Source organism: Fukomys damarensis, unplaced genomic scaffold, assembly GCF_012274545.1.
Source record: "Fukomys damarensis isolate Sample0158 unplaced genomic scaffold, DMR_v1.0_HiC HiC_scaffold_35, whole genome shotgun sequence".
NCBI classification, from domain to species: domain Eukaryota; kingdom Metazoa; phylum Chordata; class Mammalia; order Rodentia; family Bathyergidae; genus Fukomys; species Fukomys damarensis.
Window position 1 is genome coordinate 52,495,465 of NW_022900947.1, and position 26,471 is coordinate 52,521,935.

The 26,471-nt window shown below is 34.3% G+C and overlaps 1 protein-coding gene across 3 annotated transcripts in view; it reads right to left on the reverse strand.

The window, feature by feature from the left end:
- The window catches only part of Cenpc (centromere protein C), a 60,970-nt gene that overhangs the window by 30,188 nt on the left and 4,311 nt on the right, over positions 1-26,471 (reverse strand). For 2 of the 3 annotated variants that reach the window (XM_010611189.3, XM_010611188.3), the window contains exons 3-8: positions 20,300-20,346; positions 17,231-17,301; positions 15,479-15,573; positions 11,154-11,253; positions 2,350-2,632; positions 1,436-1,648 (exon numbers count right to left, since the gene is read on the reverse strand). In XM_010611189.3, coding sequence (XP_010609491.1) covers positions 1,436-1,648; positions 2,350-2,632; positions 11,154-11,253; positions 15,479-15,573; positions 17,231-17,301; positions 20,300-20,346 — 809 coding nt within the window. The remainder of the gene's footprint in view (positions 1-1,435; positions 1,649-2,349; positions 2,633-11,153; positions 11,254-15,478; positions 15,574-17,230; positions 17,302-20,299; positions 20,347-26,471) is intronic. The other variant, XM_010611190.3, reaches the window with a different exon arrangement.

Genomic DNA, 26,471 nt, shown 5'->3' on the forward strand with positions numbered 1-26,471 from the left:
TATATTGTATATTATTTATAATACCTACTGTTTGTATATAAAGAAGCAATACTATGAATTTTTTAAAGAAGCCTTCCCAAACTAGCCAACAAGAACTATCCAAATCTGTTCTTCAAATTCAAGGGACTTCCATCTGACGAGTTAAGGAAACTAAAGCTCTTCAGTTAGATTCAGTAAGATCTGGTCATGGGAAGCACAAGAAAGACAAATGGAAAAGCACAAGCAAAAACAATGATACTAGAAAGCATGAAGAAGAGTAAGTTGCTACATCTGCCTACAGCAATAAAAATAAAATTAACTTTGTTCAGTAGTCTACCAAAGAACATTAAAAATACCCAATTGTTCTTCCACATATAATTAGCCGATATATGTAATATACTCATTAAGGACGGTGTGCACAACATGCATGTGGGGTGAATGCATGTGCATGTGTGTGTATGTACACTGAGAAACGAAATATGGGAAGAGAGTCAACATTTTCTTACAGAAATTTTATATGCTCAGTAGCACTCTGACAGATACCACAAAAAACATAAATTAATTCCTAGAAAGGAGCACTAAAGTCTTAATTAAGAAGGATACACATAAACTAGCAAAATTATAATATAAGGCAAAAATATATTCAAAACCACTGATGTGCAATTTGAAAAAACCCAGAGGCCTAATGCATACCTTAAAAGAAAATGGTGACTGGCAAAAGACACGATAAAGGGTGAATGCAAACAGAACCGCAAATTAAGTATGACAAAGTGGGCAAAAACAGGAGACCTTAAATGCCAGCTGACAAAGCTTATATTTATTCTACAGACTAGGCGTTCTCAACTCTGGCTGCCATTAATTCTAAGTAACTCTAAATGTGCTCTCTGTGTTTGAGAATCAATATTTGGATAGCACAAAAATCGATGCGGGGGTTTTTTTTTTTTTTTTTTTTTTTTTTTTTTGGTATCGGGAATTGAACTCAGGTCCTTGTGCTTACAAGGCAGGCCACCGAACTGCTGAGCTAAATCCCCGGCCCTAATAAGGGTTTTTGATCAGGAGAGACTATACTAAAATTTACTTAAAATCCTTTCACTGGCACAATGAGGAGAAACAGAAAAAAGACAAAACCTGCAATAGTTAAGTGCAGGTGCCATGATTTAATTATATTTCTAGCACTTTTCATTTTTTTATATCATCACAGTCAAACCACAGAAACGACTGGTGAGCAATAAGAACTAAATAATTCATTTTCTTTTGCATTTAATTTAGTACCTATTAGAAGGATGTCTTTGAGGTGTGAAATACTGGCAGAAACAAAAAATACAACCCTACCTCCCTTACAGGTCAAGCAAAATTTCAATTAATATTTGTGTCAATTATTTATTTCTAGGTTAAATATTAAAAATAATATATATAGTTCATAGAATGGAAAACAAAGCAATGTCAAAGCACTCACCTGGGTTCGCCTTTTCTCTTTACAGTTTCTAAAAACAATGTTGAAAAACTCTTTTTAGTTTGTGATTGAATTTCATATTCCGTATCTTGTACTCTTTTTGGAGATGTTTCTGATAGTTTCCTTTCTTCTTGTCCTGATATTTTATCTTCTACTTCTGACTTATTAGTCTCTCTCTCTACTTTTTTCAAAATATCTTTATCTTCAAAGTTTAACCTAAAAGGTTACACGAAAATGAAGCAAAATGCTCCTATGTTTGTTATGAGTCTTCCTGAATTCCTTTACAGTGACAATACAGACCACGTAATGAAATTTTGCACTGGGCATTAGAATGACTAAATTATAAACCAACAAAATATGTAGCTTTAAGCACTATTTCTCAGAGCACTGCAGCAGACTACATTTTGAATAGTAAAATCTTAGAATATACTCAACTTCTTGGCTCTAGAAATAAAATGGTACTCTAGATAGAAATTACACTAATTACAAAGGTTCCCAGTAACAAAGGACCCTGAACAATCTAAAAGGGTTAGAAATGGCACAACATTTACAAGCCATCCTCAGCAATGCATATGTTTTGCTACCCTAGAAATTACATAATAATATTTGCAGTTATAAAGGATATGAAGCAAACACAAATTTTTTTTTTCCTTTAGGAACTTAGAGAAACCTAAATAACACAAATAAAACACATCTTTACATAGACTATATAAAAGTTAACCCCCAATTTCTTGGAAGCATATTTAAAGGCCTTCCTTATTAAGTATAAATGAATATACAAAAGGTATTTTTCTTATAACATGTGAATATCTCTTAATCCTTACTACAAAACTACATCAAAATGTTATACTACCAATTTTCAATATGAAAGCTAAAATGTTTAAAGTAACACTGTTATTATTTAAATGAAAGGTTACCTTTTTTTGGTTTTAAGAGAAATCTCTGTCCTTGACGACAGCATATTTACTGAATTTCCAAAAGTATAAGTTTCTCTCTTTTGAGCAGATGAAATATCATTTTGCGATTTAGATGGTTTTTCGTGCAAAGGAACAGCTGGCGATCCAACCGATATGTAAAATTCTTCATCAGCTTCAGCACAAAGAACATTTAGTTTTTTACCTGAGTTTTTTGTTAAGTCAGGTGTTCTTTTAGAGCAAACATCAGCTGCCAGAACTTTCTGATAAATTTCATGAGCCTGAACTAAAAGAAAATTACATGACAATACTTCTTAATTTAAAAGGTAACATTAGAATCAAAGGTGCTTTAAATTCAGCAATAATTTAATTACAAGTAGTTTTCAGAAGACTCACAAGACAATAAATTTAGAATCAAAGGTTATAATTAAAATACATAAATATTTTAGAAATTTTGAAAAGACAAATCTTTAAGACACAGAAAATCACAAGTTGACTGATAAAGTTTGAAGTGTGAATAAATCTATAGAGATAACATAATAAAGTAACCTAGAAAGTATACATAAATATTTTAGAAATTTTGAAAAGACAAATCTTTAAGACACAGAAAATCACAAGTTGATAAAGTTTGAAGTGTGAATAAATCTATAGAGATAACATAATAAAGTAACCTAGAAAAATCACGAGATTCTTCTATGTTTATAAAGGCTAAGAGCTGGTAAGGTAAGGCAGCTAAATGAACACATATTTGCATCCCATTTACAACAGAGATATATACTAATACATGTATGTATATATACACATGTGCATATGCATCTATTTATCAATGTATATATATAAATAGGATAAATATTATTTCTCTTAACCTTCAATCTTCAAATATCAGAGAATGGCTTGGTAGCATCCATTATGATTCATGTCCCTAAAAAGCAGAGACTAGAAATCTAAAATATTGTGATTCGCATCCCTAAAAGCAGAGGCTAGAAATCTAAAATACCACCACAAAAGGTTTTTGATTCTGGAATGAAATGGCATTTCCCAGTCTCTCCCTCTAAGTACAACTAAATAAATTCCTTCCAAATGATCCATTGACCAACAGGTCAGTGGTGGCGTAAATCTGTATCCCCAGCACTCAAAGACCGCAGCAAGAGGACTGCACAATTCCAGCCTGGGACACGCAAGGAATTTAGGGCCAGTCCTGACTATACAGCTAGACCCCATCTCAACCCCTTCACCCCCCAAAAAACAAACGCATAACGAAGAAAACAAAAATTACAATACCAGGATTGTGAAAGCTAGGAGGAAAAAGGTGGACTAGCTAGAAATAGAAATGCCAATATTCAAGGAACAATGTGGTTCCTTGGTTAAGTTTCGTGTTCATCTCATACATATTCCTAGAATGAGCAACAGAGAAGCCTTGAACCCATAGCAAACAATTAGGCAAAAGGGGAGACAAGAGGAGAAGAAGGCCCAGTTGCTACCCTAGTAATCAGATATATCAGGAGTCATGATCCACAGGCGAACCTACAGAAAAGTCAAATTTTTGTCCTACCCAAGCCCTGCTTCACACCACAAGGTACTGTTTTGAGAGGTACTACTGATGTCCCCAGGCCAGTGGTGTCAGTCTTATGGCAGTGTGTTTTTAAGACAAAAGATATTAATATAGACTGCTTTTTTCTAAACTAAAACCTCAGTATTCAGGTTTAACCGCAGTGTTGGCACTTTGCAATAAATAAGTGGGTTTTGGGTTGCAGTTTGTCACTTGCTCTTTAAAAGGTTCACCACCACTACTTCAGGCCAGGACACCAGCACACAGTCAAAGCTGAGGCAAGAAAAGTGTAAGAGATCTGAGAGTGTCCCTGTGCCCAACACCCATGATATAAGATCCAGGGCCAGGAGTTTCTACCTGGAACCAGTAATGGGTGAACAATGACATAAGGAGGCTCAACAAAGCACTTATACCCCACTCTATAACACGAACTAAGCTAGAACCCAAGCAGCATAAAAAGCGAAGCATACCAGAATAGCACTGCTAAAAACATACCCTAAAAAGGATGGGAAGAGTCCATACATTACACCAAACAGGATAACTATGTTTTACAAGAAAAGGTTTAAATATGATCCAGAATCTCCTAGCCTAACAACCAAATGACCAAAATACTAATCAAAATGATCTGCCATATCAAACAATAGAAAAAAAAAATCTGAGGAAAACATGATAGACATAAATAAATGGAACAAATCAAATATTTAACAGAATATTTGACAAAGTATTTAATATTTAAATATTTGATATTTAATATTATTTAATAAAGATGCAATATATTTTTAAAAATTTAAAGCATATATCATAAAACTCTTTAACAATCAATTATAAATTTTCTTAACTGAAAGAGATAGTCTGAAAGAAATAAGAGCTATAAGAAAGAACTAGTTGTTTTGGATTTTAGTCATTTCTCTTGGTGTAGTTTCCAAACGTTTTGATTTAAAATGCCCTAATGACTGATGTTGAGCAAATCAAATCCACAATGAGATACAACTTTATGCTCATTAGAATAAGTATTATTTTAAACAAAATAAAAAGAAACAGAAAATAACTGTTGGTGATAACATGAAAACTCTTGGACAATGCTGACAGGAATATAAAATGATACTATGAAAACAATAAACCAGACTCTTAAAAACAGTAAAACACAGACTTGACAACAATGTAGCTTAGTAATTATATCTGTAAAATAATATGCTACATCTACATAGTAGTTCCATAGCTCCACTGCAACAGCCACACTTTGCTATTTTCATGGAGTCAGTGCACAGGGACAGGTGGCACTGTAGGTAGGGAAAAGAGGATAAAATGGCCAGAAGGCCTAGGATAGGATCAAAGACACTGAGGGCAATAGCTCAGATAGTGACAAGCCTGGGGGATGGGAAAAATACTAGTCCTCAATAAAAGGAGCCAGGGATAAGACCTTGTGGGTTTTTCAGCTTTAAAAAACCCCTACCCCCTCATGGTAGCTCTCTATCCTCTTTCTTTTCCATCTTTTTTACTCAAATAAACTGTCTTTTGTTATACTAAACTTTGCCTTTTTTTAGTTCTTTAACAGAGCCAGGTTTAGAATCACTGGAAACTGCATTTTCAGCAGAGCAGTGGCATGCCATGGTCTGGCATGGCATGGCGAGCTATCTACCCCTGGACGTAACATGTGGACCACTACTCTGTCAGGATGAAGTGGGTTTGGCTTGTCAGTGTTCCATGAAGTCTGAGGCCTGGGATCATGTGCAAGCTTGCTTACATGTCCGACCCCTAATGCTATCTGTGACTGGAAGCCTATCTCTCTCCATGTGGGTTCCTTCAGGCTTCTTCATACTGTGGCAGTGGGTTTCTAGGGCAAAGGGACAGAGAAGAGATAGGAGCAACGGAATCAAGATCTCCAGGCAGCTATGAAGACTCACACGGCCTTTTATGACTTGTCTTGGAAGTTATATAGTAGTACATTTCCATTATTTAATAAATAGTATGTACAATTCACCTCTGAAGTTGGTAAGGGGAAAAAAATGCAGACCCGAGTAAGTTTAGGAATCAGTGGAGTCTTCAAGACCAAAGGAAAAAGAAATTATACATAATCTCTATACTCTAGCTGATAAATGTTTCCTATAGGGAATGAGTAAGTCAGCAATTCTGATCGGTTGGTTACCCATTCATACAGGAATTAAAAAGTAAACAGATGGTGAATGGAAGATTACCAGTTTCAATAGCATGATATGGGTATTTACAAAGCAGGGGTGCTAGGATACATATGACAATAGTTTAGAGCTGCAGACATCAGTATAATCTCATGTCTAGCTAAATAAGATACAGAACACTGCATATAAATGGATTTACAGATATGTTACACTGGTTAGGATACACACATATTATTACCCTGCTCAATCAGTTGAGAGCATCTATGAGCAATAACATCCCAAGAGTGACATTATAACTAGCACCCAGACCTTGGTTCCTTATATTATTCTCCAGTTAAAGGAAATGGAAATTTGGAGAAATGTTTTCTTCTATGATAGAGGTAGAAAATATGTAAGACAGACTTAGAGAATCTTGTTAATTCCAGAAGGTAAGAAAGTACTCAAAAAACAACAAAAACAAGATATATCACAAAAAAACCAGGGTATGTCAAAGAAACATGAGCCAATGAAAGAGCTTCTAATGGCCAAAGCTAGAATTTGAGCAACAAAATTAATAAATACTATTAATTATAAACTATAGTAAAGTTTCTACCTGAGATGAGGGGAAAAAAAGAGCAGAAACCAGTAAAAATGAAAACAAGAAAACAATACAGAAAACTAATAATATCAAAAAGCTAGTTCCTTCAAAAAAAAAGTGATAAACCTTGTAGCAAAATTAACAAAGATGATAAAGATAACAAAAGACACAAAACATCAATAACTAAAAAGAAACAGGAGTTATCACAACAGATTCTGCAGCCACTAAAAATATAATAATGTAATGAAACTGTACTGTATACATAAAATGTACCAATAAACTAAATTTTAAAAAATAAAAAATAAATAAAAATATAATAATGTAGTATAGCCCTGATGTAGTGGAACATGTCGGAAATCCCAGCACTAAGGTTAACTGCAGGCCAGCAGTGCTACAGAGTGAGTTCAAGGACAGCCTGAACTAAATAGTGAGATCATGTCTTAAAAAAAAAAAAAACAGTATAATACTACAAACTTTACCCTTATAAACTCAAGAAGCAGTAAAACAGATTTCTCAAAAATAACAAAATTACCAAAAGTCAGCTAAGATGGAATAGATAACCAAAAGAGACTCAAAAGTATTAAAGAACTGAATTTGCAATTTAAAAGTTCTTGAAAAAGAAATTTCCTGGACCAGATACTTTCATTGGAAAATGTTATACCAAACATCAAGGAATGATCATCTTAAAGTCTTTCCAGAAATCATAAAAAGGAAACAATTTTTACCCTATTTTACATATATGTGTATATATATATATATATATACACATATATTTATATATACATATATATGCATGCACACAGCATTTAAGGGAGGAAAAAAAATAGGGCTGGAGATACAGCTCATTGGTAGAGCATTTTCCTAGTATACCTGAATCTCTAGGTTCAACCCCAATAGTGCAAAAGAAAAAAGAAATAGAAAAGTGTGGGTCAGTAGCTTAAATGCAAAAATCACAACATTCCAACAAGTCACATCCAAAAAAATGCATGAAGAAACAGTAAGAATACATAACCGGCATTTATAGACAAATACACCCAATAGTCAACATAATTTTTCAAAAGTCTAAAAATCATTTACAAAGATAGATAAATCCAGGATCATAATCTTTACAAATTTAAAAATACTAAAATCACATAGTAAATGTTCTGTCATAAAAGAATCAAGATTAGAATACAGAAAAGACAACAGAGCAATTTCCAAACACTTGAAAATTAACACTTGAAAAATTTTAAAAAGCAATGATTTGAAGAAGTCTCAAAGAAATAACTATTAAGTTATTAAATCATATTAAATATTATATATTTATAATGCTAAAGTAATATATTTATATTGTCAAATATTTAAAATACCTAGAAATAAGTATGACGAACAGAAAATATTTTGGATGCAATATAGAATGCTAGGAAGGAAATGAATGTTAAGAGGAGGAAAGAATAGGGCTTGGAATGTATCTCAGTGGCAGAGCACTTGCTTATTAGCATGTGCAATGTCCTGGGTTCCATCTCCATCCCCAGCACTGAAAAAAAAAAAGAATAATGAAGGAAAAATTTCAAGTCAATGAATACTCTACCACCAAGCAGAAATTCTTTCAGGTAGCCAAGATTGTTTAAACATAAATCAGTCAAATAAGTCACTGCGTTAAGAGAAGAAAGTCATGCAATTATATCATTTATGCTCAAAGTGGATTTGAGCAATCTTTATCCACAATTTAAAAACTGCCAGTATACTAGAACAGAAAACTTTCCAAACCTTAGAAAGAGAACCTATAAAAAACCTACAGCTATGCCAGTGGGTGGTGTGGACATGTAATCCCAGCACTCTGGGAGGCTGAGGCAGATGAATCCAAACTGAAGCCCAGACTAAACAATTCAGTGACTTAGCCAGACCCTGTCTCAAACTAAAAAGAAATGGGGTGTGGCACAGTGCAAAGGCCCAGGATTCAATCCCTAGTACCACTGGGGAATCTACAGCTAAAATTATAGTTAATAATGAGAGACTGAATGCCTTCTAAGAGCAAAATCAAAGCAACAATTTCTAGTCTCGTTACTTTTATTTCAGTTAAAATCCTAAAACAGACATGAATTCTTACTATGATCATTACTAGTCAACAATGACTCAGAGACTCTAGCGAACAGTCTAAAATAACCATACTAACTATAAAATAACAGGTAAAAACCTCTTTAGCTGACAACATGGTCATATGGCTTAAAAGAAATTAAACCATTCTAAATTTTTTAATTTCTTGGATTTAAAAAAAATTGTTTGGTTAAGTGTTGGGTTAAAATTCTCTTTAGTTAGCCCCTTATGACTAAAGAAAAATTCTATTCAGAACAAAACAAAAATTACAGTATGGTTAGAATTAACTTTAACAAGAAATTGAGTCATTGAGAGTTGAGGAGAATGAGGAACCAAAAGACAGACTTTTTTGAAAACTTTTTTCAGTAAGGCATGGTGGTGTATGCCTGTAATATCAGCACTCTGGAAGGCCAAGGCAAGAGGACAAGTTTGAGCCCACCATGGGCATTTACCAAATTAGCAAGACACCGTCTCAAAATAAAAAAGGGCTAGCAATGTATCTCAGTATGAAACCCTAGGTTCAATCCCAATACTGCAAACAAACAAAATATAGAATAACATGAAATTAAACTTACCACTTTAACCATTTGTAAGGGTACAACTCAGTAAAATCGAGTCGGATGAAAGTTTATATAACCATCACCATTATCTATTTCCAGAACTTTTCATCATCCCAAACAGAAACTCTGCACCCATTAAGCATTATTCACCCTTACCCCTCACCCCAGGTCCATGACCAGTTCTATTATACAGAAGTACACTACATTGTATGAGACTTAACACTTGACTACAGCAGTAGATTCAGAACAGAACAGATCAATTAATGAAAGGCTCAAATACAGATCATCTGGAAGGAAACAAAAGATTATATACTCAAATCCACCATTCTAGATGGATTAAAGATTTAAGTTTTTTTAAAAAAGTAACGGCCAGGGATTTAGCCCACTGGTTCTGCCGCCTGCCATTCAAGTGCAAAAACAAGGACCCGAGTTTGATCCCCAGTACCAAAAAATAAAAGCACTTCTTTAAAAAAAAAAAGAGAACCAAGACCTGTCATGTAAAGGTATAAGATCCTAATAATAAATGTTAACCGTACTGTATACCTAAAATGTACCAATAAACTCAATAAAAAAAAATTAAGAGGAACACCAAAATGGGTTATGTAAAAGTGCAAATATCCAATGATGAATGTTATTGTATACCTTAAATGTACCAAAATTAATTTTAAAAAATTTAAGAGGAACAACCTAACTTCTTACATACCCTTAGTATAGAGACTTTATTATCAAAACCTACAAAAATCACATATTTGACAATTTTAAAATCTTGCCTATTTTATGGTTAAAAATATAATAACCAGGGCCAGGGATTTAGCTCAGTGGCACTGCATCTACCTTGCAAGCACAAGGTCCTGCAATCAATCCCCGAAACAAAAACAAAACAGAAACAAAAACTTTTTACATATATATATATATATATAAAAAAAACTACAATCTAGCTATCATTTGAAAAAACATGTCACACAAATTATAGAAAAATAGTTATAGATATTCAAAGCAAAACCTGTTATGAAAAAGAAACAAAAGTAAAGGTACAAGATCCCAAAGATAAATGTAAGTGCAATGTTTGCTTTAAATGTACCAATAAACTTAACGGGGGAAAAAAAGAAACAAAACAAACAAATGACACTGACAAACACAGATAAGTCATATTGTCAGATAAAAGCAAATGCCAATAAACTTCTAAGAAGGAGTTCAAACCCAATAACAATCATGGAAATGGACAAAGTAAAAATGAGATAACTAAGTACCAAACAAACTAGCAAAATACAGAATGGCTGATCACATAAAAAGCACTGACATTATTTCTGCAAAAGAAAATTTTAACAGCCTCTTCTGAAAGTACTTAAAAACAAACACATAAACATATGCATTATTTTTTTCATTTATGAGCACTAATCACATATGAAAGGATTAGAAAGCTACCTGAACAAGATGATAGGAGCAATATTTAGACTTTCTTTTAAATCTTTGATTCTTACCTCAAATAGAGTAATACTCTTTAATTTGAAAAATAAAGATAAAATTTTTTTTTTTAATTTTTGAGACAGGGTCTCAATATGTAGTCCAGATTGCCTTACACTCACTATGTATTCCTACCTGACCTTAAACTCTCCTGCCTCAGCCTCCTGAGTACTAGGATTGCAGGCAAGCACTACCACAGCTGGGCTTCAAGATAAAACTTTTACAAGCAGCAACCTGTATCACTGACATTTTAAATGGAGCAAAAGGAAAAAAAAAAAAAAATAGAGCACTTAACACAGACTTGAAAATCTAAACATATTCATCCATGGCACAATTCTACCTAGGCTGAGCCTAATCTTGTCATTTGAACCAACACATGCATGACCTCTGGCATTTCACTTTTTAATTATAGCCAGGCAAATAATACCCATGAACATGCTACTAACCTGATTCGCTGGCAGCTTCATTGGGTTCTACAATGCCTTGTAGAGAGGCTTCTTTCTCTCTTGAAGAAACTGGAAATGACCTTGGATGTGATTTCTGGCACTGCGCAAAGAAGAAACACATTATAATTTGCAGGGTAAAGTACTAGACAGGTGACAGCTATACAGAGTGAAAATTCCAGAGATGTGTGGATCTCCCACAAGCATCCCATGTAGACTGATCAGAGCATGCATGTGAGAAAATCATGCAAAACTAAAGAAAGAAGTACATAAAGCCTGAGGAGGAATAATCCTCATGAACCTAGAATAATGCCTGTACCTACCAGTCAGAGTGGAAAACCACCATAAGTCACGGTACACACAGAGTAAAGAACACAGGATTTTTACCTCAGAAGTGAAGAAAATTAGCTACAGAATACATCTTGCTAGTCACTGTTTCCACATCTCTCCCTACCTCTAAAAGTAGACCATTTGCATTTTGTTCTATTTTTACTAGCTGTAAAAACAAGTGTGTTGGCTTATTATGACCTATTATATCCTTTATAGATTAGGAATCTCTAACATAACCAGACAATAAAAATTTAAAGGAAATGACTATTATTCATAAACGTAGATGCAGATATTTATTAGCAAACCTAATAAAAAAGTTATTATTTCATGATGAAGTCAAGTTTATCCCAGCAAACTTGAAAGCTGATTTAGACTTTCAAAAATCATTGTAATTCATTCACTTTACCTCAAAAAAACTACTATTTTGTATAGTTAAGTCAACCTATTTTCTTAAGACATATAATGAATAAAATTGGTTTCCATGGATAGCAAGAGTGGCTTCATTTTTCAGAAAATAGAATTTGTCAACCTGACCAGAAACTTAATAGTTACCTATACACCTAAAAAACCTAATTGTCATTTTTGAAGAAATGAAAAATAATTGCTATAATTTGGTAACTTTAATTTCCAATTTCAAATGTAAGGAACATTAAATCAAAGTATTTATTAAAAAAACTCAAATTTTATAGACCATCAATGGAAATATAGGATTATCTTTCAAGAATAAGATAAAAAGCTAAAATGTATTTAACCCATAGAGCTTAACACTAATTTTGTCATAAAGGCACAAGAATATTTTCTTTATATTGTCTTTAGAATATTTCTATTGATGAATCATTAATTTTGTGAGTTTTATTCTATTAGACCATGAGTACTTAACAGGAAAAAAATCACAAAGTTAAGTACTGAATTTTTAATATTTACTGAGTATTTATACAAAAGCATCAAAATTTTCAGTATCAACTGTTTTTTGGTGTACAAGATCTAAAAAAGAATACAAATAAATTCTTAGATGAATTACAGTGAAAATACTAATAACACTTTACAGAAAAAAAATCTTTATTTCAATTATCAGCCCTAAGGTAACCTGCACACATGATAACAGCAAGTTCTACGTACACGTTATCAGTTACAGTGACAGCTATGTGTTTGGCTCTCCTGGCCTTTTTGTAGGACATCACTTGATACCTCACTGGTCTTGCTGTTCTGTCAGGAGTTTCTTATTATATTATACAGTGTGTAGTTAACAAGAGTATATCAATAAAGTATGAAATTCTTTTTTTTTTGAGACAGGTTCTCACTATATAGTTCAGACTGCTCTGGAACTCACTGTGTAGCTCAGGCTGGTCTCAAACTCACAGCGATCCTCCTGTCTCAGCCTCCTGAGCGCTGGGATTACAGGTGGGCACCACTATGCCCGGCTCTAAAGTACTAAATTTTTAATATGTACTATGCATTTAGAATAGATATCAAAATTTTCACACCAGCCACATACCTGTTTTATGTATTTATTTATTTTTTTTGGTACCAGGGATCAAACTCCAGATCTTGCACTTATAAAACAGGCAGTGGAAACACTGAGCTAAATCCCCAGCCCAACTCTACAACAAAAATAAGGTTGGTCACACCCGAGACAGTTTTCAAACATGAAAACTGTATATTCCATGCACACATCTTGTTACACTGACAATACATGTGCTCAGCTTTCCTATGTGGTAGTCTTGTCACCTTTCTTCTTTTCCTGTTTTATCAGGAGCTTCCTATTATACTGTACAACATGCACTTAGCAGTGAAATAAAATACCAACAAAAGAAAGTATCAGAAACTTTATGAACATAAAAACCTACGTGAATTATAATGTGAACACAAACAAAAGTCGACCACAGAAATAATCTCTGCTCAACTGTCATAACCAAGGCAGTTTTCACACATGATAACTGCATGTTCCACACAAGTATCACTTACTGATAGCATGTAAGTTTTGTTTTCCTGTCCTTTCTTATAGGGCACAGTTGACATCTTTTTGGTTTTTCTGTTGTCAAAGTAGGTCTTTGTGATGCTGAGCCTGCCTGTTCACCTATCAGCCACCAGTGTGCTCCAAAATTTTTGTATAGTTCCCCAGGACAGAAATACTTTGCTTTTCTTCCACTGTAAATGATTTATGAGTTCTAGTCCCAATCCTTTACGAAAATATCTGTGGCATTTTGCACTTGTTATTTTTTGGGAAACTATCAAACAATTTATTCCACACATTTAGGATCAAGTAAAACAGAAACATTGGCCAATGCTTTGTTTCAAGTAACACCATAGTTGCTGCGGAAAACATCAACAACATCTACTCGACCTTTAGTTTTACTCTAGAAAGTTTCCATCTCAGGCTTCTGGCTTGTCAAGGTTTCCCTATCAATATTTCTATCATGGTACAATGTTGACATCAGCAGTACCAGTTTGTTTTTCTTTGTCACACGAGGCCAATCTAAATCTTTCTGAAATTCAAAGATTGCACTATATAATTGTTTTAAAACTGCATCATTTCATTTGGAATTTCTGGTTTGTTCCTATAAACAGTTCCTACACTGGTCCACTTGTGCTCTGTTAGCTCTTTAAGCAAATGTAACATCAACTGAAAACTGGTAAAGCAACTGTCAAAATGTTACCTTCCAATTAGTTTGGGAGATGGAGGACCTAATCTGTTCACAACATCATTTGGTTTATCACTATACAAATAAGGACCTGATGGCTGAGTTACAGGATAAATGTGTAAGTGGAAAACATAGTAAGTCTTTGCATTTACAAAGACATAAAACCTTTATGCCATATTTTGACCCGTCGCTGTTCTATAAGCCTTTTACATTCCTGCAATTACTGTGAGAAATACCTGCTAAGTATAGTAGACCTATGAATGCTTTCAGTTCAGCTTGTGAGGTGTCATAATAAATACATTTTTTAATATGGCTAATGGTCCATACAAAATATTTTACTTGCATTCAGCCTTTGTGTATTTCACAGCATCTTATAAGCATTTTGGTTGTTACAATTTCCAACCCTGAAAGGCAATGCTGGCATTCTGTCCAAGACATATATTTTCAGACCTAGTACTAACATTGGATTGTTCCATTTGCATCAATCCATTTTGCAACTTTTTGACTGTCAAATATTTACTCAAATTGCTGTTTTATTCATTATCTGAATCAAGGAAGTCTGCAGTGCTGGTATTCTGTCCAATATGCATATTTTTGGACTTAGTTCTAACATTGGATTATTCCATTTTGCAACATTTTGACTAGTAAAATATGTACTCAAATTGCTGTTTTCTTCATCATCTACATCAAGGAGGTCTGCATTCCCTATGTCTTTATCAGTTGAGTCTTGCTCCATTCCACTGTCACAGGAACTCTGACTCACATGGCCAATGTCAAAGTCATCATCATCATCGTCATCATCATCATCATCATCATCCACTCACATCACTCTTCTGTTATGAAAACATGTATTGTGGTGATAATGGACCACCTTCATCATCCATACCTGAATAATTTGATGATTCACTAATCCTCCAAAACTTGCAGATAAGGTTTTTCATGTGCCATTGTACCGAATCGGGCTACGTTTACCAGAAAAATCAAAAGAAAACTTTTTTTTTAACAAATCCTAGAATGGTATGGGTCTATTTGGACTCTCTGTGATACTTGAGTAAACAAAGGCACAATCAGTTAGAGCATACTATGGGTAAAAATCTCATTTTGCCACTTTTGCACACATGCACAAATCTTGCCATTACATTATACCAAATGGGTAAACACATAGATTGTTTCCTGTATCCCTCAGGGAAAGGTACTGAGATGCACAGCCAGCTAATATTATACTAAAGTACAAATTTATAGTAGAAAAGTAAGGGTTGGGTCCACTGAACCTGGTGTCATACTTGGCAGGTTTAGTACATTGTATTTAGCTTCATTGATTAAAATATTACTTAATTTGGTTCTCTTTTTACTTACATCTTTGCCTGATGACTCAGTACAACTGTTTTTCATTTTGGGTGTTGAATAAAGCACTGATTTTGTAGAATTTGTAATAATATCATCAAAGAGACCTAAAAGCATGAAATTTTAAAAAGTTAATACAGCATGTATTGGTTACAATTCAAAGTAGCTCTACAGGACACGTGAAGAACTGTCTGGCTAACTAGGTATGGTACGACATACTTGTAATCCCAGAAGTCAGGATGCTGAGTTCTCAGAAGTTTGAGGCCAGTCTGGGCAATCTATCCTGTCTCAAAATTTTTCTCTCTCTTTTTTTTTTTCTCGGTACCTGAGATCAAACTCAGGCATAATGCCACTAAGCTACATCCCCAGCCCACCTATCTCAAAATTTAAAAAGGGTTAGAGATGTAGCTCAGTGGTAAAATGCTAAGCAAAGGTGTGTTCAATCCCCAATGCCACAATTAAAAGAAAAAACAGACATTAATTCAGCATTTAAAGTTCCTCAAAGGTATTAAAAACTGAGAAAAGCAAAGATATTGAAGAAGCATATGCCAGTCTTTGGGCTTATACCAAAGAGGTAGTAGTTTTTCACTGTCTGTTTTGTGCTGTGACTAAGCAAGGGAATGTAGATCAGTGACACAGTAGTTGCCTAACAAGCACAATGCCTAGGGTTCATTACCTGGCACAACAGGAAAAATAAAAGAAAAAAGCTGACATTGAGTGATTTGCAAAGAACAGAGAATTATTTCATATGGTTCTAAAGATTGTGATTGCAAAGGCTAAGGCCAAAAAGCCTGCCTCTAGCAAGGGCCTTCTTATGCTATCCCATGGCAAGAGGCACACAAATACGAGTGTCAGAAAACAAGAAATCACACTTGGAAACTCAAGGCTTATGACTAGCACTAATCTCTTCATGAGTGCAGCACCTCATGGCCTAATCTCCTCTCAAAGGTCCCAGCTCTTCAAATTTTTGCACTGTAAATTACATTGCTAACACATGCTTTTGAGGTACAACAAAACATGAGCATCCAAAGTCTCTCCTTATTCCTTTCATTAGCCCACTCTCCTATTCTGATGCTGATCAACACTTAGAAAACTTTTTGCCAAAATTTACCACTTCCTTGAAAGGTATGAAAATCATCCAAGATTATCTCAGACTCTAAAGATCCCAAGAGTTCTGCACAGTTATTTCCAATATAGTGTTTCCCCTATTAAATATATGGGTACAGAAATAATTTAGATTTTTTTTATTTTTCAGGTTGCATATACTTAATAAGATATCTTGGGGGTGGGTCCAGTGTCTAAACAAAAAATTCACTTATATTTCTTGTACACCATATATATAGGTAATTTTATACAATATGTTCAGTAATTCTTTGCATAAATTAAAGTTTCATGATGTGGAATTTTCTACCTGTAACACTGCATTTCAGATTTTGGAATTTCAGATTAGAGATATTCAATCTATACATGAAATACTCTCATATATAATTATGTATGGACTTTAAGATTAAAAAAAGCTACTATACTAAATTTTTACAAAAAGAAACCTACTACGATGTCAAACTACTGTCAAATTAATGATTTTTTTAAAATGTTATTATCCTTAGTACACAGGATGGATTACATGTGCACTCAAAATTCCAAGGAAAATGCTTCACCTATATTTAAATGCTAGAAAATATTTGCTACATTTGATATTAACAGGACAAATTTATATTTTCATCCATTCCAACCCTCAAAATCCATCTGAAAATGAAGGCTTACTTTTTTCTTCAAAGCAGTTTTGTAAGATTTCCAGCATGTTCTGGTTTTGGTTAGTATTAATGTCAGGTACCCTAATAAAAAAGAAAGAGAAAAATGTACCACATCATTTCTGCAAGATAATTCTGGAATTTATATTATTTATGTTCTGTTATTGATGTTGTCATCTACTTAAAAATTCTATATCTCACTACAGAATGTTAATAGGATAAACAGCTTTATTATGCAAACACAAAACATATAGTTCAGGGCTTAAGAGTTTCCACAGGTGAAAGGAAATATATCATTATCTACATAAACAATTATATCACAGATTTGAGCATCCATACCTAAAACTGGTTTAGACTACCGCTGTATCTCAGTAAGAACATAAACTTTTTAAAAATGTTTTTTTATGTTTGGTTGGTCCTGAATACCACCCCCTCTTTTAACAGTACCGGGATTCGAATCCAGGGCTTCATATATGTCAGACAAGAACTCTACCACTGAACTACACCCACAGCCCTTACACGCCTCTCTACTGAAGACTTTACATCTTCAGCTAACATATTCTTCCCTACAAGATCTCAAATGCAGTTTTGATTCAATATCACTAATTTTAATAGCAGTTTATTAATGAGTGCAAATTGTTTGCATTAAAAATTACATTGACTGTAATTCACATGCACTTATAAGGGTGCTACTGATATAGATGACCTGTTCATTCTCTCCAGGAGCTCTACATATACGGATGTCTATATGTGGATATATTTAGTTCCATCACATGCATCACATTTGTAGGCTCAGATATCACAAGAGCCTACATAGATAATGAACAGTTTGATCAGCATAAAGATCTCTCTACTGCCTTTTAATAGGATATATTCACCTCCCTCTAACTCCTTCTTGCCTTCCCCACTCTTCATTCCTAACTTCTGACATCCAGTAATCTGTCCTCCATTTCTAAAGTTCTATCATTTGAAAAAAATTATACATAAATGGAATCACATAATACATAATATTTTGCACTGACTGTTTTCACTTAACATAATTCTCTAGAGTCATCAATGTCATTGCATGTATCTATAGTTCATTCCTATTTACTGAATAGTGTTCTGTGCTAGGTACATAGCATAAGATTTAAACACCTGCTGAAGGACAGGAATTTCAATCACAATAAAATTCTGACATGCACTCCTAACAGGGATGGGAAATTTTTGCTGAAAGGGCTGTATAGTAAATTCTTTATAGCTGCATACCATCCAGTCTGTCACAACTACTCAACTCTGACATTCTAACTCAAAAGAAACTACAGATAGTATGTAAGCAAATGGGTATGACTATGTTCCAAACAAAATGGGTGTGGCTATGTTCTGAAACAAAAGCTGCCATAGAATTTGTTACCAGTCTGTGGGTTATAGTTTACTAACCCCTCATCTACAACTCTATTATTCTTTAGTTATAAAAGTAATATCTATCTATCTATCTAGATAGATAGATAGTTATAGATATATATAAAGTACTTCAAAATGTGAGCCACAAAGCATTAAAAGGTCAACCATTACAGGATTTTGTAACTGAAGTACTTCAGAAATCACCAACAATTATCATGTAAATAGCAACATAAAATTATCTGTGGAGCTTTGCAGAAACACAAATAATTTGTCTTTCCCCCACAGACCAAATGGATCATATTTTCTAGGGTGATTTTGCTACACAAATCTGGTTAAAAACCACTAAAGAACTTATCCCCTCATTTCCAGATAGGAAATTAAAATCCAGATAGGTCAAAGAACTAGCATAAATTAATAAACCTAATTATTATTAGTGGAAAAGTTTATATCGGAACATGTCACTATTATATATTCTGGTCTTAACACTACCCCCAGAATACCACATAGTTACATATTGCATACTACAAATACTGTACAGCCCTGCTATCCCTATTTTACAGATGAGACCCAGAGAGATCAAATGCCTTACTAGTGGTAATAATGCAGAGTCAATGTTAGAACACAGTAACATGGGCAAACAGGAATTCCAATCAGTAATGTATGGATATAATTTTCCGGCAGCAACCAAATGATTGAATAAAGTCTCTTCTAATTTGTATAGGGAAAAAATAATTTATAGTCACCAAATCCTACAGTTTTTGAAAATTTTTCTCCACTTCATCTCTTTCCTTTTTCACTAGCTCCTTAGCATACAAGCACTCCCCACCCTACCTAGATTACAACCCCTGATTAAACTACTCTACAAATATCAAGCCACTCCCCTCTGCTTCATAAAATGTGTATACGTGTGCAAGCATGTAGGTATTTACATCTGGTAAGCCAAATTCCAGAGGACTTTAAATAGCTTTGTCAAGCTTATACTAGATGCTTGAAGACTCACACATTTCTGCATCTGCCCTACTCACTAATCTTGTTTTCTACTTCTATCCAACATATTCATTCTTTCAAGTCTGCTAACAACTATAATATAAGGAACTACTTTAGTTCTTTTGGTTCCAACACTTTCCATATCTGGAATGGACTTTACCTTGTTCTTTATGTATCTATAACATTCACCTAACTAATACTTCAACTTTAAGCTGTTCCTTAGTAGCAATAACAAACAAGTCCCTTAAGTTCTTATGTGGCTATCTATACTATAAGTGAATGCTGTTATTTTATGACTATTAAATATTTAATTACAAAATTTAGATATACACATTTTACAAGTAAAAATAGCCAAATGACCCAATAAGCACCCAGCAAATGCATGACAGCATGTATTTTTTTATTTTCTCCCTAGTGAAATAAGCTATATCTTTCTGAAATTACCATTCTACCTATTCTACAGTACACTTTCCCACTGTCAATCACTTAGAACTGAGAGTCTTAAATTGAGAGTCCTTCTATTCCACCACTTAATCAAGTGAATTTCTCTTCTCACTGACACTAAGTCAATACTGTTTGTATTAACATTTCTCTTAGTATAACATAATTAACTATACTTAGTGAACACAGAAATAGTTATTTAACTCAGCGGTAGTAATTTTTGCTTTCTTCACTTAAAAATTCACTTGCTGTAGATGAAAATAAAAGTTACCTGGAAGGTCGGCAAAATCTTCTTCGGTAGTCATTTTTGAGATGATCCTGAAAAATATTAAACATTTCTTTAAAATATAATGAAATATGATAGAGTCATTCATAGGAAAACGGATGCATATTGAGGAGATACTCTTAAGTGAAATAAATAGGACACGAGTGTAAATACCGCAAAGTTTCTCTGGTGTGAAAAACTATAATGGTACATAAGATCCTAATGGTATAATTGACAATATGAAGTAGGAAGAAAAGAGCTAAAGCTGTAGGCAAAGTGGGAAAGGTAGGGGAAAGGAAACAAGTGAAAAGAAAAAAAAATGAGAAAATGAAAAAATGGAAATAAAGTATTTGTAAATAGGGAAGGGAGGAGGGGGTAAAGGGAGGGGAGAGGTAAGGGGAAAAAATGAGAACCAAGACCTGTCATGCCTTTAAAGGTACAAGATCCCAATGATGGATGTAACTGTACTGTATACCTAAAATGTACCAATGAACTGAACGAGAAAAAAAAAAAAAAATATATATATATATAATCAAATATAACTTATTTCCAATGTAATTTCATTCTAACATGGGAATGGCAAACTTTTATTTCTTCATTAAGCAAGTATCTGTTAATCACCCACTCTTATAAGAGTTCTGAATCAAGTGAAAGAGAAATGTGCCTCACATCTACTATTTCCAAACCTTTCTTGTACTACTCTACTCAAGTTGATTTCATATTATTCCTCCTCTTGCCTTACCTACCACTGTACTTTTCCATCACCAAAATTCAACTATCTGAGCTCCCAATCATCCAAGATGGTTAACTAACAAACTCTTACATCCCTTCCACACAGAAATACTGCACTAAAATAATCATAAAGAACAAACACAATATAAAACAATAATGAAAAAAAGAAAAATGAAGAGAAAACCATAAGTGAACAAATGTAACAAATTTCCAGAAGATGGAAAAGAGATGAAGAGTAATAAATGAAGAAACAGAATGAAAGTAGTAGCAGTCTAACAAAAGCTCAGAGGCTGAGCTAGGGATTTAGCTCAGTGGTTCCACCGCCTGCCCTGCAAGCACAAGGACCTGAGTTCAATCCCCTTACCAAAAAAAAAAAGAAGCTCAGAGGCAATTCCACAATGAGGCTTTAGATAACTCATCTTCCAGGAGAAACCATGAAGATGCAGAACTTAGAAACGCAAGATCTAAAGAGGGTAAAAAGTGAAATAAGAGTAAAACCTACAGAACAGTAGACTCATGCGTATCCTACTCTTACAAATAAAGACCTCACACTTATTGTTTATTGTCTCCATTTCCAATACGACCAATATCTGGGCAATCACCCAACATTTAAATTTCTAAAACCAAAGATAAAAATCAAGATATGGAGCTCACTGCTTCCCCACCTCCAGCACCCTGGGCCTTCATCAGTGAGGACTGCCCAGCCAGCCATGCGGGCACCTCTGCAGCATCCCCCGTTCCCTGCTCTCAGGTCTCCTGGTTGTGCCAGTACCTGGATCCAAACTGCAGAGGTACAGGTGGTCATAAAGGCCATTTTACTGAGCTCCAGAAGACAGAACAGAAGTGAACAACTGCAATAAAGGCACATCAGTTCTCTGTAGTTGATAAGTTGGAGGGATCACCACCTTCCATCAGAACAGACTATCTGCATGGGAAGGGCAACTGGAACCTGCAGTGGAACCTTGCAGAATTCAACCCTGCAGGAGATGAGGGAGCTCAACTTGGGCCTTGAAGCCAGAAATCTAGCCTGAATCTCAGGGTTCTGCCATTGCCTAGCTGAGACTAACTGACTTAGTTCTGAACAATGCTGCCCACATTTTCTATGGTGACAGCAGAGATATACCCTGAAAAAGGCTCTTCAATTTTTCTTTCTTTTCCTCTTATTTTTAATTTTTACTTTTTGTATTTAAAATTTTATTTTTTCCCATTCTGCAAATTCTTCCTTCTTTCTTCTTTTTCCCTCTCAGTCTCTTGCTCTCCCATGTTATTCTTCATCTCCCTTTTGCTCCTATTCCTGCCCTAATTCAGATTTCTTCTTTCAGTTTCTTTTCTTCTCACTTCTTCCTTCACTAGAATGTCCTTAGTCTCAAGGGAAAGTGAGTACAATTTACAGCTTCCCTATTAATGTTAAGTTGTTCTATTCTTATCTTTATTCTTGCACTCTTTCCCGCTTGTCTTCAACAGTTTCCTAGAGTTTGTGTGATTATCCTGTGTCCTCTGGCTTCACTTGAAACCTTCTCCTGTTCTTTTACCTATCTATTCCTCTCCTCCCAGTTCCTTCTAAGTCCCCATCCTGACAGGTAAAGTTGCTATATTGAAGAATTTATTCACTATAAACATATTTTGGGCTGGTCCTCAATTTTGATTTAATTCACATGGTTAAAGGTCATAGATCAATAACTACTACAAATGGTCAATTTCTAAGCTGTATTTGATGCTACTGTGTTGCTGATTGTATCAACTGGGCTAAAGAGATGTGACTGATTTAATGAGATGTCCTTTCTAATATTATGAAAATGAGAATGTCTCTGAGTCATTAGCTATATTAGAAGATCAAAGTACTAACCCAGGAATTAAACCACGGACAGCCCAACAACAAAAATAAAAATGAGAAAACACTTAAGCAAGGCACAAATACAGATTTCCAGTTCATCGATGGCAAATTCTAAGGGAAGCAAGGTGGAAAAGTCTTGACAATCAACCACCAGGACACCATGAACTCATAGCCTAGAAATAGTCTAGAAAAAGACTGGCAGAAAGGATTAAGAAGCAAAATCCAACAATATATTGTATACAAGAAACATACCTAGTTCAAAAAGAAACTCATAGACTGAAAGTGAAAGGATAGAAAACAGTTCTCCATGCAACAGGAGTCCAGAAAAAAGTAGGGGTAGCTATCTTATTTGCGGACAAAGTAAATTTCAAGCCAAAACTGATTAAGAGAGACAGACATCTTGACAATCCAAGCGGAAAAGATAAGAATCATAAATATATATATGCACCAAATATTAATGCCCCAACTATATAAAACAAATAGTAAGGGACATGAAAACCAAATGAGCACTAATACAATTGTAGCAGGGGATCTAAATACCCCACTATCATAAATAGACAGATCATCTGGACAAAAAATTAACAACGAAATACTAGAACTAAACAAAGCTTTTGAACAAATGAACTTAATAGTTGTCTGCAGAGTGTTCCACCCCACAAAATTGGAATACACATTCTTTTCAGCTGCACATGGGTCATTCTCCAAAAGAGACCACATACTAATAGAACATGTTTACATAAATGCAAAGAAACTGAAGTTAACCCATATATATATATTATCAGACTACAGTACAATTAAGGAGATCAATAGCAAAAGAAACCATACAAACTTCACAAACACATGGAAATTGAACAACACTCTCCTGAACTATCAATAGGTCACAGAGGAAATTAGTCAGTTTTTACAAATAAATGATAACGCCAATACAACAACATACAGGAATCTATGGGACACAATGAAAGCAGTTCTATGCGGAAAATTCATAGCAGTGAATGCCACACTAGGAAAACAGAGCGTGTTCAAATAAACAACCTAATGATGAATCTTAGGCTCCTAGAAAAAGAAGAACAAGAAAAACACAAAGCTCGTACAGGGAGGATATTATAAAGATCAGAGCAGAGCCAGGGATTTAGCTCAGTGGTTCCGGCCACTGCTTCACAAGCACAAGGACCTGAGTTCAATCCCCGGTACTTAAAAAAAAGATCAGAGCAGAAATCAATGCAATGGAAACTGATGAAAAAAAAAAAAAAAAAAAAAAAAATCAATTAATCAAAGAGTTGGTTTATCTAAATAAATAAAATCGATAAACCTTTAGTCAACCTTGTCAAAAAAGGAAAAAGGCTCAGATCCACGCAATCAGGAACAAAAAAGGTGAAGTCACAACAGATCCAGCAGAAATCCAGAAGATCATCAATACCTACTTCAAGAACCTGAACTCTAATCAAATGGAAAACACAGAAGAAATGGACAGATTTCTTGATGCTTATGAACTACCAAATTTGAACGAAGATAAAAAAATTCTAAACACCCCAATTACCATCAGTGAAATTGAAAATTAAGTTTACCAACTAAGAAAAGCCCAGGTCCTGATGGCTTCACTGCTGAATTCTACAAGCCATTTAGAGAAGAACTACTGCAACTACTCTTTAAACTTTTCAATGAAACTGAAAGTGAAGCAATACTTCCAAATTCATTCCTGGAAGCAAGTGTTACTCTGATTCCCAAACCAGGGAAAGACCCAACCAAAAAGAGAGAACTACAGGGCAATCTCCCTAATGAACATAGATGTAAAAATACCCAATAAGATACTGGCAAAAAGAATACAGAGGGTCATCAAGATCATACAGCCTGACCAAGACAGATTTATCCCAGGGAAGAAAGGGTGGCTCGATATACGTAGATCAATAAATGTAATACACTATATTAACAGAGTAAAGGACAAAAATCACATGATCATCTCAATAGATGCAGAAAAAGCATTCAACAAAATTCAACACCCATTCATGATAAAAATCCTGCAAAAAATTGGAATAGATGGTCTCTATCTTAATTTGATAAAGGCTATCTATGAAAAACCAACAGCCAATGTCATACTAAATGGTCAAAAACTAAAAACTTTCATGCTAAAATTAGGAACAAAACAAGGATGTCCACTGTCACCACTTCAGATAAATATAATTTTGGAAACATTAGCCACAGCAATTAGACAAGAGAAAGAAATAAAAGCAATAAAAATAGGAAAGGAAGAAGTTAAACTGTCATTATTTGTCAATGATATGATACTATATACATAGAAGACCCAAAAAACTCTGCCAAAAGACTTCTAGACTTAACTGACAGATTCAGTAGAGTAGCTGGATACAAGGTCAACACTCAAAAATCAACAGCCTTCTTGTACACAAATAACAGCTCATTGAAAGTGAATTAGGGAAACAATCCCTTTCATAACAGCATCCAAAAAAATGAAATATCTCGGAATCAATCTAACAAAGGAAACAAAAGACCTCTACACTAAAACTACAACACTCTGAAAAAAGAGAATGAAGAGGATATAAGGAAATGGAAAGACATCCTTTGTTCCTCAGTAGGAAGAATCAAGATAGTGAAAATGGCCATACTTCCAAAACTGCTATATATATTGAACACGATACCTATTGAAATCCTAACTATATTTCACAAAACTAGAGAAAATAATACAAAATTTCATTTGGAATCAGAAGAGACCCAGAATAGCAAAAGCAATTCTAAGCAACAGAGACATGGCAGGGGTTATCACAATCCCCAACTTAAAACTATTCTATAAAGCCACTGTGATAAAAGCAGCATGGTACTGGCAAAGAAACAGACCCTAGGATCAGTGGAATAGATTAAGAAGATGCAGAAACAGCTCCTGACATACTCAGCTGCCTCATCTTTGACAAAGGAGCCAACCATCCTCACTGGAGGAAAGATAGCCTCTTTAATAAGTGGTGTTGGAAAAACTGGCTTTCAACTTGTCAAAGATGAAAACTAAGAGGAAGTGGGAAGGGGAGGGGAAAGGAAATAAGGGAAAAGAAAAAAAATATGAAAAAAGGAAAAAATGGAAACAAAGTCTTTGTAAATAGGGGAGGTAGGAGGGGGTGAAGGGAGGGGATGGGTATTGGGAAAAAATGTGAACCAGTATCTGTCATATAAAGGTACAAGATCCCAATGATGAATGTAACTGTACTGTATACTTTAAAAGTACCAATAAACTCAATTAAAAAAAGAAAGTGAACATATAATTTTTTAAATGAACAAGAAATAACCCAAACAAAAACTAACGTCAAGGGTGGAAAAGAAGAAAATCTCAAAAATAAGAAAGCTATTATGTTCAAGAGATCTCTGAACTACTAGACACATAAAACTAAAGTGGTATAGTATCTACACTGAACAGAGATCAAGAAAAACATAATCTTCTAAAATTGAAATATTGTAATATCGTAATTAAGATAAAGGTGAGGCTGTTTCTAAATAAAAAAGAAAAGAGAAAAAATGAAAAATTAAGAGAGTAAGATGAGTAAAATACAACCCATCAAGAGCTCCAACCTCTGACCACTTATTCCAGACAAAACAAAGAGGATATATATATAT